General features: G+C 46.4%; 1 protein-coding gene and 1 pseudogene across 3 annotated transcripts; both read left to right on the forward strand.

The window, feature by feature from the left end:
- The first annotated feature begins 4,511 nt into the window (after positions 1-4,511).
- Positions 4,512-7,690, forward strand: LOC112902845 (P-(S)-hydroxymandelonitrile lyase-like). 3 transcript variants are annotated; one of them, XR_003230679.1, is made up of 10 exons: positions 4,513-4,972; positions 5,128-5,220; positions 5,307-5,399; positions 5,648-5,733; positions 5,873-6,136; positions 6,245-6,375; positions 6,779-6,877; positions 6,960-7,068; positions 7,142-7,329; positions 7,437-7,690. XR_003230679.1 is itself a non-coding variant. In XM_025972031.1 (10 exons), exons 1-10 carry the CDS (start codon positions 4,558-4,560, stop codon positions 7,485-7,487), a joined length of 1,482 nt encoding a protein of 493 aa, XP_025827816.1. In that variant the 5' UTR covers positions 4,514-4,557; the 3' UTR covers positions 7,488-7,690. The 3 variants fall into 3 exon arrangements, 2 of the variants coding, with proteins under 2 accessions (XP_025827817.1, XP_025827816.1); XM_025972031.1 differs by having other exon boundaries at positions 4,514-4,972; positions 7,189-7,329; XM_025972032.1 differs by lacking the exon at positions 7,437-7,690 and having other exon boundaries at positions 4,512-4,972; positions 7,142-7,330.
- A 2,865-nt stretch (positions 7,691-10,555) lies between these two features.
- LOC112902644 lies at positions 10,556-15,551 on the forward strand (annotated as a pseudogene).
- Positions 15,552-15,760: the final 209 nt, after the last annotated feature.

Genomic DNA, 15,760 nt, shown 5'->3' on the forward strand with positions numbered 1-15,760 from the left:
ACGAACCCTTGCATGCAACCGAGTTTTCCGCAAATAAACCCTAACATCATCCTTGGATTATCCTGTGCATTTAATTCTATTATACCCCCTCCGTGGGTGAGATTGGACTTGCTGAGTACGTTTGTACTCACCCCATTCTTACTTTTACAGCGGAAGACCCAGACTACGTCCCCGAAGACATCGAGTAGGGTTTCGTCCTGCACCCAGTCTTGCCTGTGGTTAAGGCCACCGTTGGAGTTCCGCATGGCGCAAGACTCTGATGATCCTCTTTCCGTAGTTAATGTAGCAGTGTGGGTTCTAGTTGTAATCCTCGCGATAGTGGCGCTTCACTGCCCACTACCGCGTAGAGTTGTACGGTGATGTACCATCTGATGTAATAAAAGTGTTATCAGCCTCCTGGGACTGATAAAGCAACACTTTTAAGTCTTCCCTGATGGGAGGACGCTTCAGCTAGTCACCAAGTAGTTTAAGGCTCGTCCACGACCAGTTTCTAGTCGAGACAAGTAGTTGAAGTAATCGTTGGTGATGCAGATTTGTCGAAGTAGTCGTAGCCGGTGGTAGCAGCGCGTCTGCGCTGCGGTGCTAGCTGAAGTCGAGCCGCATCATTAGGATCGGCGGCGATGGCACGTCGCCGTTGTGGCACGAGCTGAATTCAACTCGACCACGAGTAGGAGCCGGGTTGGATCCAGACCCGTCCTTATGGTTTCCGATTAGATCGAAAAATCAAATTCCGCCGAGATCTTCGGTGAGGTCGTCAATATCGCGGCAGGATGCTGGAGCAGATGTTGTCGGCTCCCTGGTTTCAGCGAGGTGGTAGTTGAAGCCACCACCTCGTCGGGGATGCAGACCCAGAAGCCGAAGATGAACGCCGGCAAGGTGGCCGACTCTTCGTTGGAATCCGAGTCGTAGTCGAGAACGGGGAGCCCCCAACGCGCGGTGGCTCACTCGTCTCGAATCTTGAAGAGGCAATCCAAGTTCTCCTCCAAGTCGGGGAGGGACTTGGATCACGAAGCCTCCTCAGATCGGTTTGAATCCGATCCGAATAGTCCTGGTGCAGCACGAGTTGAAGTTGCGTCGAAAACGGATGTCCTTTCGATCTGCCTAGGTAGATCGGAGAGCAGCAACTCGTCGAGATCATCGACGAAGGAGTCGAGGTTGCTGCATCGAGTTGCTGCAGAGGCCTCCAGGTTCTTGGAATTGACTAGGTGGCTGATGAAGCCGCCCAAGCCGTTGGCAACGCTGATCCAGAAGCTGAAGATGAAGGTTGTGCCCTCGGCGAGCACGTTGCTAGTGAAGCTGAGAGATGTCATCCAATTCTCCAGTGGATGCTCAATGAACACCCCTACCTGGCGCGCCAGCTTCCAGTATTTTACCGCCACGCCCACAGAGGAATACCCCGAGGTGGTGAGTTTGTAGGTAGGGTATCGCCGAGATCAGGAACTCGAAGGTGTAAGCAACACAAGGTTTAGATAGGTTCGGACCACCCAGAGCGTAATACCCTACGTCCTGTGTTGTTTGTATTGTCTTTGATGGTGATTATCCTTGAGAGAGTCCCTATCCGCTCTTATATAGTCTGGAGGGATATAGTCTAGAGGATAGGTTTACATAGAAGTCCTAGTTGGGTACAAGTCCAGAACTCCTAACCGAGTACTTCTCGGGTAGTTTCCTACCATGTTCGACTAGTTTCACTACTGTATGAGAAGTCCTACTATACTACGAGTAGTTAAAACAGATGTAGGGCGTGAACCATGTACCATCCCGCATCCCGTATCCTAAAAGAAGTACACCATGCCGACAGTCCCATGTGTCCGGATCTGACCCTGCCCTCGGATGTCCAGCAATTAAGAGACCCAGCGTAGTCTGCAGCGACCCCGCTTAATGGTCACTCTGAGCAATAGCTCATGCGGGATCCATGGGTCACGCCAAATACGGATTTGTGAACCATTGCCCACTCTCCAAATGATGCCTTGTTTCAGCAGCTCAAGACCATGCATAACAGCTTGCCATGTCCCTGAAGCATTGGAACAAAAAGCAGTGTCCACCAAACATCCTCTTGCGTAGTACTTCGCTTTCAATAATCTGGCATATAGGCTCTCAGGGAATTGGATTAGGCGCAAGCCTGTCTAGCCAGCATAGCTTGGTTGAACAGATGAAGATCTTTGAATCCCATCCCGCCACATCATTTCTTCAGTAACATTTCCTCCCAGGCGAACCATGCCATCTTTCTCTTGCCATTTTCAACCCCCCGCCAGAATTCGCGAATGACACTGGTGAGATCATCGCAAAATCCAAGGGGGAGTTCGAAAACGCTCATAATATAAGTCGGCAGAGCCTGGGCCACAGCCTTGATGAGGACTTCTTTTGCAGCAATCGACATGTTCTTTTCAGTGTAGTCCTTCAAGCGTTTGCTCAATCGTTCCTTCAGATATTGAAATCGAGCCCCCTTCATCCTACCGAGAGGTGTTGGTAGGCCCAAATATCGTGCCTCTCCACTCGCAAGATGAGTTTGACCTGATCCTACAGCTCTGCTTGACACTTGTCATTGAACATGATCGAGCATTTTGATGGATTTATCTGCTGCCCTGTACACCGGCCATATGTATCCAGCACATCCTTCACCTCTGCAGCTTGTTCAGCTGTGGCTCTGAAAAATAGCAGTGTATCGTCTGCAAAGAGGAGATGTGATATTCCTGGGGCATTCCTACAAATCTTGAGCTCCTGTAGAGCACCTGAATTTATTTTTCTGCTAATCAAAGTTGACAACCCATTAGCAACAAAAAGGAATAGATATGGCGAAAGAGGATCACCTTGTCGCAGACCACGAGTAGGGGTGAACGGCGTCGACATGACGCCATTGAAACGTACAGCATTGCGAACCGAGGTGACGTATGTCATAATTCGGTCCACCCATGAAGTCTGAAAGCCCAGTTTCAATAACACACGTTGTTCGAAAAACACCACTCTACCCTGTCATACGCCTTGGAAAGATCCAATTTGTACGCGCAGAAGCTACTCCTCTCATCTGCATTAGAGTTGATAACATGGAGACATTCAAAAGCAACGAGAACATTATCAGTTATCATTCTACCAGGAATAAAAGCACTCTGACTTGGAGATATCAGGTCTTGTAAAAGTGGCCTTAGTCTGTTAACAATGCACTTGGACACCACTTTGTAAATAACATTACAGAGACTGATTGGTCTGAAGTCCTTGAGAGTTTCAGGATGAGGCACCTTCGGTATCAAAACAATGCACGTATCATTCACTCCAGGAGGCATGACACCCGTTGAAAAGAACTCTTTTACTGCAGGAATAACATCTTCTTTCAGCAGAGCCCAATTGCGCTGAAAGAATCGACCCAGCAGGCCATCGGGGCCGGGAGCTTTCAGTGGACCTATCTGAAAAAGGGCAGTGCCAATTTCCTCATCACTATAATCTTTGCACAAATTAGAGTTAGTCTGGGCTGAAATAATGGGCTCGATCAACCCAACTATTTCCTGTGGATCTATACCAGTATCTCTTGTGAACAGATGCTCAAAATAATTTGTGACCATTCTTTGCATTTCCTTCTGGTCAGAACACCAGCTGCCATCCTCCCTCTGCAATTTTTTAATATGGTTCTTTCTAGCACGCCATCGAGCCTTGCGGTGAAAATACTTGGTATTTCAATCTCCTTCCTTGAGCCAAGTAATTCTAGATCGCTGCAGCCACATCATTTTAACTAATCTTCATAACTGAAAATTATTGATCCCTCCAAATCAATGTTTTATTATGATATAAATAAAGAAACGGGTTGTTTCACCATCATCATCCACAGGAGTACAACTTTATGAGTGTGGTTGGTCTGTCGCGAATAAACACGTGCTCTCGCGCCCGCATGAATCCACCCGAGACGAGATCAGGTCGCCACGCAAGAGGCGCCAATGCGACGCGACGACAAGGGCATGAAAAACACAGCTCCTCCATGATTGCAAAACCCCAAGCGTACGTACCTTGCAGGGGATCGGAGAAGACAAGATCTCCCAAGGACGACAATGACGGGCACCGCCATTGCTGCTGCCTATTAGTCGAGCTCCTGAGTGTCGAAGTCGCGATGGCGAAGCAAGGACGGGAGGGGGCGGAGGACCACGAGAGCATCATGTACGTGTACGTCCTGGCCAAAATGGTGACAGCATTTCATTTCTTGGACCGTTTCTCCATGGCATGTCGTAGTACGAGAGAGCATATATATAGAGGACGATCATGTCGACGTCGAGCTAGTTGCTCCTATTATGGCTCCATGGCATGTAGTACGAGAGAGCATATAGAGGACGATCATGTCGACGTCGAGCTAGTTGCTCCTATTATGCTACCTGGTAGCCTATGATTAGGAAATGACGAGCATCTTACCGAATTGTTGTTTTCTGCCTTTTTTTCTTTTTGATAAATAAACAAAATTAAAACGCCAACATCATATACGTGCCTAAATTCATCAATCACTCAATCAGTCTTGCATTTCTCGCCTACATATAAGTGAAGCCATCTTCCTCTTTTCCTTGCTGTCTATGTAGCCGATCAATGCAAGGGGAGCAAATGCACATGGCTAGAAGCTCCGGCCACCGCTCTCCATGGAGCGCTGCCGCGACGGCGCTCCTCCTCCTGCTGCCACTGGCACGCGGCTCCCACGAGCACGAGCGGCAGCAGCATGAGCAGGACCGCATCCTGGGGCTGCCGGGGCAGCCCAACGGCGTGGCCTTCGACATGTACGGCGGCTACGTCACCGTCGACGAGCAGGCCGGCCGCGCGCTCTACTACTGGTTCCAGGAGGCCGACCGCGGCACGGCCGACCCGGACGCGGCGCCGCTCCTCCTGTGGCTGAACGGCGGGCCCGGCTGCTCCTCTGTCGGCTCCGGCGCGCTGGAGGAGCTCGGCGCGTTCCGCGTCCACACCGACGGCCAGACGCTCCTGCTCAACGAGTACGCGTGGAACAAAGGTTGGTATACAACAATAATGGCTACGTTAAGACTTAAGACTGAAACACAAGCACATGCATTAAACACAAGCAAATCAAAAGACTATAACTTGAGTCCAAGATTAATCAACATTAAGAACAACTCACAAGTAAATGATGATGTGACGTGGTTGCAGCTGCGAACGTGCTCTTCTTAGAGTCGCCGGCCGGCGTGGGGTTCTCTTACACCAACACCACCTCCGACCTCGTCGTCGGCGACGACAGAACGGGTCGGTGACATAATGTGACCAGCTTACCTATATGATGATATCCTTTTGTCATGGTTTATTATTAACTGTTCTTATTTGATTTGCAGCTCATGACTCGTACACTTTCCTAGTGAAATGGTTCGAGAGATTCCCGCAGTACAAGTACCGCGATTTCTACATCGCAGGAGAGAGCTATGGAGGTCAGCAGCATCTCTTACTCCCTCGGTCCCAAATTATAAGACATGCACGTAATTCAAGATTCAGAATTTGTAGGAGGGAGATTTATTTGTTTATGATTTTTTTGGCGCATTCAATCCCAAATCCCCACATAAATCCTACTTCAAAAGGACATGCAAAATGTTGATTCAATTTCCACTTATCATCGGTCGATGTCTGCAGTTTCATCTAATATCATAGTAATTTGTGAAGTCTTCTAATTTGCATGCAGGTCATTATGTTCCTCAGCTCTCTCAGCTTGTGTACAGGAACAATATCGGCGTAGAGAAGCCTTCTATCAACTTCAAAGGATTCATGGTAGATCCACACACTCATGATCAAAATCATAATAATTCAAACAATGGGGTTTTGTCAGAATTTGAACCGAACGAACGAACACAAGTACACAATAACGCATAAATAAATAAAAATGCACATCTAATTTAATTAATTTAAGGTCGGAAACGGCGTGACCGATGACCGCATCGACACGATCGGCATGTTCGAGTACTGGTGGCACCACGGCCTCATCTCCGACGAGACCCTAGAGAGCGGGCTGAAGGTTTGCCTGGACGGCAGCACCTTGATCAAGCCCTCGCCGGAGTGCCAGAAGATCATGGACAAGGCCACCGAGGAGCAAGGCAACATCGACGTCTACAGCATCTACACGCCGCCGTGCAAGAATGGGACCCCGTACGCGCGCAGCAGGAGCCGCCGCCGCGTAAGTTATTGGCCATTCATCTCCGGCCATACTCCTTGAATTTCACGAGAGAAACAAATTAAACCTGACGACGATGATCTTGATGGTTGGGTCGTTCATATCGATCAGACATTGATGCTGCCTCCATATGACCCGTGCACCGCCTTCTACTCGACCAACTACCTGAACATCCCCGAGGTGCAGAGGGCCATGCATGCCAACGTCACCGGCAGCATCGAGTACCCATGGGCTCTATGCAGGTAAGTTGAGTTTTACTTGACCATCTGTTCATATAGTATTTTTGTTAGAATATATTTAGTAGTTTATATATATACATATGTATATATACACGCACACACCCACATGCTATTCTACACTCTGGGTGTAGCTACACCCAACTAATTACTGAACAAATTTTCAATAATAACCGCTACGCGCAATTACTGTCACCTTTTCACTGAACGTGGTTTAGTAATATGGCAACTCGGTTCAGTAATTTCTGATCAGTTTGTTCAGTAATTTTACTGTTGGGTGTAGAATAAACCCATGCAATCTGTCCTTCATACAATGTTGCTTCATTTTTCACGGTTTTCTTTTTTTACATACCATGGTTTACGCACTGAATTCACTGTCGTGGGGGAACCCATATTGTTTGTCCTGCAGCAATCCCTTATATAATAACTGGACCACAGTAACACCCATTTCCATGCTACCCATCTACAAGGAGCTCATTGGAGCTGGCCTCAAGATCTGGGTCTTCAGGTAATACACACCTGGTGGTGTTCCTTTCTTCAGTGAGTTTCTTGTCGATTTGGCTGCAAATAAAATTCTTTTGCGTTTGCAGTGGCGACACAGACACTGCAGTGCCGCTGAGCTCGACCAGGCGCTCCCTTGCTGCCCTGGGCCTTCCTGTTAAGACCAGCTGGTACCCCTGGTACATGGTTCCAACCGAGGTCAGTGTTCAGGAATCAGGACAGGAGAAAATATCCAGCATCTTATCTCTGAATCCAGCTGAGTTTCTTACAGATACACTTTACTTCCTCCATGGCTATGCATGCTGTGATGATGTCTAGGTTGGTGGCTGGAGCATGGAGTATGAAGGCCTGACCTTCGTCACCGTCCGCGGCGCCGGGCACGAGGTTCCCCTGCACCGTCCGGAGCAGGCGCTCGTCCTGTTCCAGCACTTCCTGCAGGGCGAACCCATGCCGGCCGAGGTGAGTTTCACTTCCCGGATCAACTTGCTCATGGAAATTAACAAACAACTGATCATGCCATCAGCTGCATATACTGGTCTCTGAACAATGTTGATTCTAATTTGCAGGCAAAAAGTGCCGGTGTCATCCTCCTTCCTAGTGAGAAGGCTCAGGGATGATGACGACAGTACCACGACGATCGTTGAATGGTAGAGGACGTCTGCTGTTGTAATATGTATGCGGAGAATAAAAGCAGAAGTGCCTAGTTTCTTGCGAAAGGCTATGAATAATGTATAAACCCTTGGCTTGGCGATGGATAGATTGTTTCTCCTGAAAGCCATTTATGAATAAAGCATGCATATGCTTGGACAGTGTTGAAATCCGTTTCAATCAAATTTGGATGTCAAGGCCAACAAATGGGAGGTTTTCCATTAATTCTCACGAGATGTGCTTAAAAAAATATACATAACATATATTTTCATAAAAATCAGAAACATCCGACCATCAATTACAATAGCCTCTAATCATCATTGGCAATACCACCCATTAGATCTACTCTATTATTTTTTAAAAAAGTTACTCACCTCTACCATTATAAATATATTGTAATGTAACCCCTAAATCTATATCTAAATTACCCGCCATTGCCATTACTAATTGAATATTATTTTAAAGCTTAAAGATGAATCCTGACTATAAGATGTGTAAATAAAGAAGAATCCTAGAAATTAAAGAAATATGGCCCTTAACCTTCTCCTCACATGATCGTGAAAGACATATGGGGCTTAATCTCACGGACAAAGTAGGAGAAGGATCAATCGATCTGATCATGTGAGTCCTTGCTCGATCTTTCTCTCACACACACACTCTCTCCTCTTCTATGAACATACGTGGACGATGCCCGAGAGATTTGAACATTCTCCCCGCCGGCTTAGCAGATCAAACTCTCGCGCCGAAACCCCATGTACTTAGCAGGCACACACGCCTTAACCACTCGGGCAAACCCCATGTACTTAGGAGGGCATTCTCCGCGCCAGCTGCCGGGATGCGGGCACCCAAACCTGACGACGACGCCATGGAGACCCAGGGCTGCGGCTCGTTGAGGACGCCATCAAGTGGTTCTGTCTTCTGTTCCTCGTCTTCCTTTTGAATGTGGTATAGCTGACTAGCTGTATATGGTAAGAAACGGCCGGTCTGTCGTTCAGAGATTCAACAGAGCTCGGCACAATAATACAATAGTACCAATAGTAAGGGGCGTACATTGAGATTACTTCCTCGTAATTACCAAAGCTTTGATCTGTTATTTAACACGTGAAAGGTTATGGTACGACACATCAGCAGTGAACCCAAAACCCAACCATGATCCCATAACACATGGAACGTCGTCTTCAGAGGTTCAGGTTCAGGTTCCATGAGAGTACTCCACATAGGATTCTGTTTTTAGAACAAAACTACAGCTCCGAAGTTTGCTTCAGGTTCTTACACTTTGGAAGGCAGAGACAGATTGGTGTAGTACGATCAGTGATTCCGTTGCATATGGAAGAACTAGTGAGATTTTTCCTTCCATTGCCACCCGGCCGGATTCAGACTTCAGTGCATGCATACCACTTCCTCCTAGTAGTCCTCATCGGCCTCTGCATTGCCGCCGCGTTCTCATCCTGTCCAGTTTTCTCTGGCCGGATTCAGATTTAAGTGAGGGTATTTGTAAAGGGAAAGGTTGATGATCAGCGCAAGAAGATGCCATCTTCCACCCAGGCCTTTACTTCACTTTGGTCTAAGGAAAAGAAAGATTCATCTTGTTAGTGCATATGCTTTAAGCAAATCAGATATGATCTACAGACTATAAATACATAAACACTGCTAAAGTCCATCTCACGGTGAAGAAAATAGCTTCAAAATGGACTTTATTTCTTTTATCCCTGCAGCGACGCCGTCGTGTTTTGCTACAGTGGTAAGGCGGAACCAGGACGACAACGACCCATGCGTGCTCGATCAAATTCTTCTTAGCAGGTCCCACTTTTGTAATTAACCTAGTTGCCATCTGTATTGCTTTGAGAAAAAAAAGATTCCTTTTTAGTTGGTGCAAGGATGAAAGCAAAAGGCATTACGCATAAATAAATCAACAAAGGAAATGGCAGTGCTAGCAGGAAAAGATGAAACTGAAAACCATATGATGCCTACCAAACGAATTTTATTCTCTTGTCCCTAAAGTACTTAAATTTGGAAGCACAATTCCAATGCACCCGGGCAAACTTTTTAGTTGGTTGGCGGCAGCAACTTCCAGTCAAGGGGCCCGTGGAAGTTGCATAGCGTTGCAGAAGCATGATCTGGTGACGGCCCGTGGTGACTCGATCCGTCCAAGGATCTGCTGGCTGCAGCAGCTCTCAATTCCCATCAAGAAGAACCTAGTGAGTCCTATATCTTGTGCCCTCTAGTCCTTTATTATTCATAATGAGCCTTGTGCAACACAGGGAAAACAGTAACTTACTAGCTCCTTACCCTCGCCCCCTGCTCGTCGCACTGTAGCAGGACCTCTGCTTCTGCAAGACCATGTCCGAGCTGCAGGAGGCCATTCTCCCCGCCGGCTGCCGGAGCCGCACGACGGCGAGGTTCATCTGTGTTCATTGATTCCACACGTCGAGGTACGGGCACCCAAACCTGACGACGACGCCATGGAGACCCAGGTCAGCGGCTCGCTGAGGACGCCATCAAGTGGTTCTGTCTTCTGTTCCTTGTCTGCCTTTTGAATGTGGTAATGTTGTACATGGTAAGAAACGGCCGGCCTTCAGGTTTCAGAACAGAGCTCGGCACAATACTAAGGGGTGTACATTGGAAGGCAGAGACAGATTGGTGCAGTACAATCGCTGATTCCGTTGCATATGGAAGCACTAGTGAGGTTTTTCCTGCCATTGCCACCCGGCCGTATTCAGACTTCAGACTTCAGTGCATGCATACCACTACCTCCTAGAATGCCCACACTTGCATGCTCCGCTGGTCTATGTCCTATAGTGTACTGCACCCCACTAAAATGATAAGTGAGGATATTTGTAAAGGGAAAGGTTGATCATAAGGGCAAGAAGATGCCATCTTCCACCATGGCCTGTCTACTTCACTTTGGTCTAAGGAAAAGGAAGAAGATTCGTCTTGTTAGTGCAAATGCTTTAAGCAAATGAGATATGTTCCCTCCTATCCAGTTTCCCTTTATTTGATCCGATCTCATTCCATCTCTCATCTATTATTGCCGTTCATTCCCCTGGCATAGCGTTGTATTATATGGCAGCTGCGAGCACCTGAGTTGGTTGGTGGCAGCAAGTTCGAGTCAAGGCGGCCGTGGAAGTTGCATAGCGTCGCAGAAGCACGATCTGGGGACGACCAGCAGCGACTCCATCTAAGTTCCTGCCTGGCTGTGGCAGCTCTTGATTCCCATCAAGAAGAACCTAGTGAGTCCTATATCTTGTACCCTCTCATCCTTTATTATTCAGACGCGCCTTGTGCAAGTGCAACACGAGGGAAAACAGAAACAATAACCTACTAGCTCCTTGTATTCGCCCAGCGACAAATCCTTGCATGGAGGTGGTGACAGGTGCACTGCCAAGCGTTATCACCAAGCTGGGTGAACTTCTCAATGGCGAGTACAATCTGCAGAAGGGGCTGAAGGGGGAGATCAGGTTTCTCCAATCGGAGCTCGAGAGTATGAAGGGTGCCCTTGAGAAGGTCTCTAGCACACCGGCCGACCGGCTTGACATTCAAGACAAGATCTGGGCTAGGGATTTGAGGGAGCTGTCCTATGATATAGAGGATGGTATTGACACATTCATGGTCCGTGGGCAGGGTAAAGAGCAGGGCAATCTGCATGGCATCAAGAAGTTCATTGATAGAAGTGTTGGTTTGTTTAGAAAGGCCAAGATTCGCCATGGGATGGCCACTGAGATCAGAGACATCAAGACCCGTGTCGAAGAGGTAGCCAAGCGGCATGGAAGGTACAAGATCAGCAGTGATGTTGCTATGCCTGTCATGATCGATCCACGTTTGTTCAGTCAGTACACGGAGGCGAAAGAGCTTGTTGGAATTGATGAGGCAAGAGATGAGCTAATTAAGATTCTAGAAGAAGAGAATGAAGTGTCCATGCAGCAGCATGGAAAGATAGTTTCCATTGTTGGATTTGGGGGACTAGGAAAGACAACTCTTGCAAAAGCAGTTTATGAAAAGATTAGAGCACGATTCGATTGTTGTGCTTTTGTTTCAGTGTCTCAAACTCCTAACTTGAAGAAATTATTCAAGGGCTTGCTCTGTGATCTTGGCAAAAAAAATAATGAAGAAACATTGGATGAGAGTCGGCTCATAAAAGTACTCAGAGAATTCCTTCAAGAGAAAAGGTATGAGATCATTCCTTATGTACACTTGTACATTTGGTATTTTTTTTTTGCCAATGATAATTTATGCCTTCCATTCATAATACTAAAGGCAATGTTTGGGTCTTGTCAGATTGTAAGAAAGAATCTAGATTATACATTATAACTGGGTTGTCCGGGTTCCTAGATTTTAAGATGGTTGGAGGGTTGGTTGTGTCTATTACCTCAAAATTAGGGTGAAGGTAGATAGTGGGATTACAATAATCTGGGTGTTTATTTCTCATAATAATTTTTATCCGATTTCTTTTATCAAAATTAGATCCAGACATGGCCTAAGTCTACATAAGGTTAACTAAATGCTCATGCATGGCCCTCGTTAAATAGCAAAATAGAAACCACTTAATATTTTTCGCATATTTTCAAGTGTAAATAAGCAAAATCTACAATCATTGTTTCTGATTCGAGTTCCTTTTTGTTTTGTCAATGATCCTAAGTGGACTTATTTTGTCTACATACATGCTAATCTAGCTGCTCCCTAGCTATTTTACTCTAGTCACTAAAACGTTAGTTGTTGTCCAGTTAGCTCAATTTGCATACCGTGGTATATGTACATTATGATAACTTTTTCCATCTTAAAACCATTTGTTCTTGCTACTAACTTGGCATATGTATAGGTATTTCATTGTTATTGACGACATATGGGATATCTCAGTCTGGAAAATGATCAGATGTGCTTTGCCTGATAATGATGTTGGATACGCTATCATCACAACTACCCGTATTTTTGATGTTGCTGAACAAGCCGGTGGTGCTTACAAGCTGAAACCCCTTTCTTTGAATAACTCCCGGAAATTACTGTATAGAAGAATATTTGGTAGTAAGAACAAAGATAATAATGAAGACAGAGAAAAATGTCCAGATGAGGAGCTGGCCGAAGTATCTGACAGAATACTAAAGAAATGTGCTGGTGTACCCTTAGCAATCCTTACGGTGGCAAGTCTGCTAGCTTGTAAAACAAGAAATAAAATAGATTGGTATGAGGTGTACAATTCCGTTGGTACTGGTCTGGAAAACAATCTAGATGTGAAGAATATGAGAAAGATTTTATCATTTAGCTATTATGAGCTGCCATGCCATCTAAGGACTTGCTTATTATATTTAAGCATGTTTCCAGAAGATTTTGAAATTGACAAGGATCGTTTGATAAGGATGTGGATAGCTGAAGGTTTTATCAAAAGTGAAAAACAGGGGAAGAGTCTATTTGAAATCGGAGATAGTTATTTCAACGTGCTCATAAATAGAAGTATGGTCCAGGCAATATATGGCACAGACACTGGCATGCCACGTAGTTGTCGCGTACATGATATGGTGCTGGATCTTATCCGTTCCTTGTCAACTGAAGAAAACTTTGTTACTGTACTAAGTGATATGGATAGCACATCTCCATCAGATACGATTCGGAGGTTGTCCCTTCAAAATGTCAAGAACAGTCACATAATGGCTCATGCTAGTAGGAGCTCGCTGCAACATGCAAGGTCAGTTGTTATCTTCCCATCTGAATTTGCTCAAGCGCCGGCTCTTGGGAGTTTTCAGGTTTTACGTGTACTGGATTTATGTGAATGTGATCTTTCACAAGCTAAGAGTCTTAAGTACCTTGAGAATCTATATCAGTTGAGGTACTTGGGACTATGTTGGACAAGTATTTCTCAGCTCCCGGAAGAAATAGGGAACCTGCAGTTTCTACAAACATTGGACGTAAGGGGCAATAATAGAATTTCATGGTTGCCTTCGGGTGTTGTTCAGCTAACTAATTTGATGTTCCTATACATCGACGGGTCTACAAAAGTGCCGAATGGAATTGGAAACCTAACATGCCTTGAACAGCTGTCGAGGTTATGCATTGATGGCTCCACCATAAATATTGTAGAAGAGTTGGGCCAGCTAGCTGCACTAAGGCAGCTGGAGATTGAATTGGACGAGTGGAACGACAAGGTGTTGGAGTGCCTACGCATGCTACAAAAGATCCAGAAACTAGATATCTCGGTCCACCCTGGTCAACGCAGCATCGGTGGATTGGATGCCTGGGTCGCCCCTCGACATATTCGTGATTTGCGTACAGTAAACAGCTATTGGTTTTCTATACTGCCGGCTTGGATGAATCCATCACTTGTTCCGGATCTCACCATCCTATGTATCGCTGTGAGGGAGCTGCATCAGGGCGACCTCGAAATCCTCGGGAGGTTGCCAGCTCTCCGCACACTAAGTTTGGTGGTGGACAACGAGAACCTGGGAATCCTTCATGGATTCGTTGTTGGTGCTGGTTTGTTCCCGTGCCTTGTATTCTGTTCCTTCTCGCGATTTGTATGGCCAGTGGTATTTCAACAAGGAGCTATGCCAAAGCTCAGAGATGCCAGTGGTATTCTTGCCGTTGTTTTACGTGCGGGAGGGAGGAGGAATTGCCAGCAGCGATGTTGGCCTCGACTTGGGCCTGGGAAACCTGCCATCGCTGCAGTGGGTCACGGCTGGCCTCCTGTACTGTGAGGGCGCTAACAAGGAGAAGGCGGAGCAAGCCAAGGCTGCACTGACGCATGCAGCTGAAATGCATCCCAATCATCCCGAGCATGGGATACTCCTTTCCCGGTATTTATTCCTTGCGTTGGTTTTTTCCCACCCTGTGCCATGTTTTCCTACTTTGTTTTTTCTTACAATCTTAATTGAAGACGACGGAACGCTAGCTGCTGTTGTTATCCCTTGCTACCCCCCTTCTCTGTTTCTCCTAAACTTAATTTGCGTTAATTTTTTGCTGGTTTATTTCCTCAGATTCGGATGATGGATCCTGGACTGATATTGACGGTGCTGCTCTTGTTGTTCTTCCCCCGTTCTCCTAAACCATTTTCCCCTCCTTATTTTCCTCTAATCCTAATTTTGTTTCGATTTCTATCTCAGATTCAGATGTTGAATAACGAACCGGATGTCACACCCGGCCCTCCAAAACCGCACACTGCCTAGCCCTTCCGAGGAACGAGCTCGCATACACATAGCATCCTGCTTACACTTTCGTCCTCGCTTCATATAAAAGGTCAACCCGAAGATGCTATGGCTGGAGGATAAATGTTTATAAGTTGGCTCCACCTTTGCTCAACTTGCAAGGTGGTACTAAACATGTGCACGCAGCACTTATGGGCTACATTCAAATTGGGCCAGGTGTCACACCGGAGAAATGATTTGAGTTAACGCCAATGATTAGTTGCTCGCAGATGATAAGTTCCTCTGCTTCGCCACATCTGCAGAAGTTAAATTGCTCGCTCATGGACAATACCAGACAACTCGAACCTGTAAGTAGCGATGTTATCTACTCAGTTTCACATTGAAATGTCACATGTGTGGGTTAGATTTGGTTGGTTAAGCACTACATATTATGATGTCTGCCTTGTGCACTCTTGGAACCTGGAGGTCTTCCTAGCTGGCTAAATCTTACTCCCTTTACTGCAGTAGTAAAGTCATGTTGGTCGCTGACGACATCAACAATGCGGTGCGCAGGCCTCAGGAGCCATGGAGGTCTGGACAGAACAAAACGCAAGGGCATCCTATTGTAGGGTGTGTTCCTGTTGCGTGCAAATTAAAAGCACGATCATTTGCATAGTTTTTACGTTGTGGGTAGCCTGCTGTTTGTTAGTCTAGCAAGGAACAAGAAGTATTTTGTGTAATTTGCAGCTTGTGACCTTGATCGTCATGTGCTGGTGAGACGTCAGAGCAAAGATGCCAGTGTGCATGGTCGCCGTTCTCTTTCCTTGTAATAAATATGGGCCCACTGATGTAGCATTTCATGGCAACTCCGATGCATGCTCTGCTTCGGTGTGCAACGAGAGTGTGAGACCACTATATAGTAGTGATCCCCCATCCTCTGTTTCAGCGTGCTCTGTTCTGTGCGTAACTCTGCTCCGCGAACACGAGTAGCTTCACCTACCGCCTGATGGCAACGCTCATCAGACGCGAGGTGCCTGCATTATCCTTGCCGTCTCGTCACCGCCACGGCCCGTGACTTTTTTTAAAAAAGGTTAAAAAATAAAATTCGAAAAAAGTGCCGGTTGGGAACATTT

Source organism: Panicum hallii, chromosome 8 (genome assembly GCF_002211085.1).
Source record: "Panicum hallii strain FIL2 chromosome 8, PHallii_v3.1, whole genome shotgun sequence".
Taxonomy (NCBI): Eukaryota; Viridiplantae; Streptophyta; class Magnoliopsida; order Poales; family Poaceae; genus Panicum; species Panicum hallii.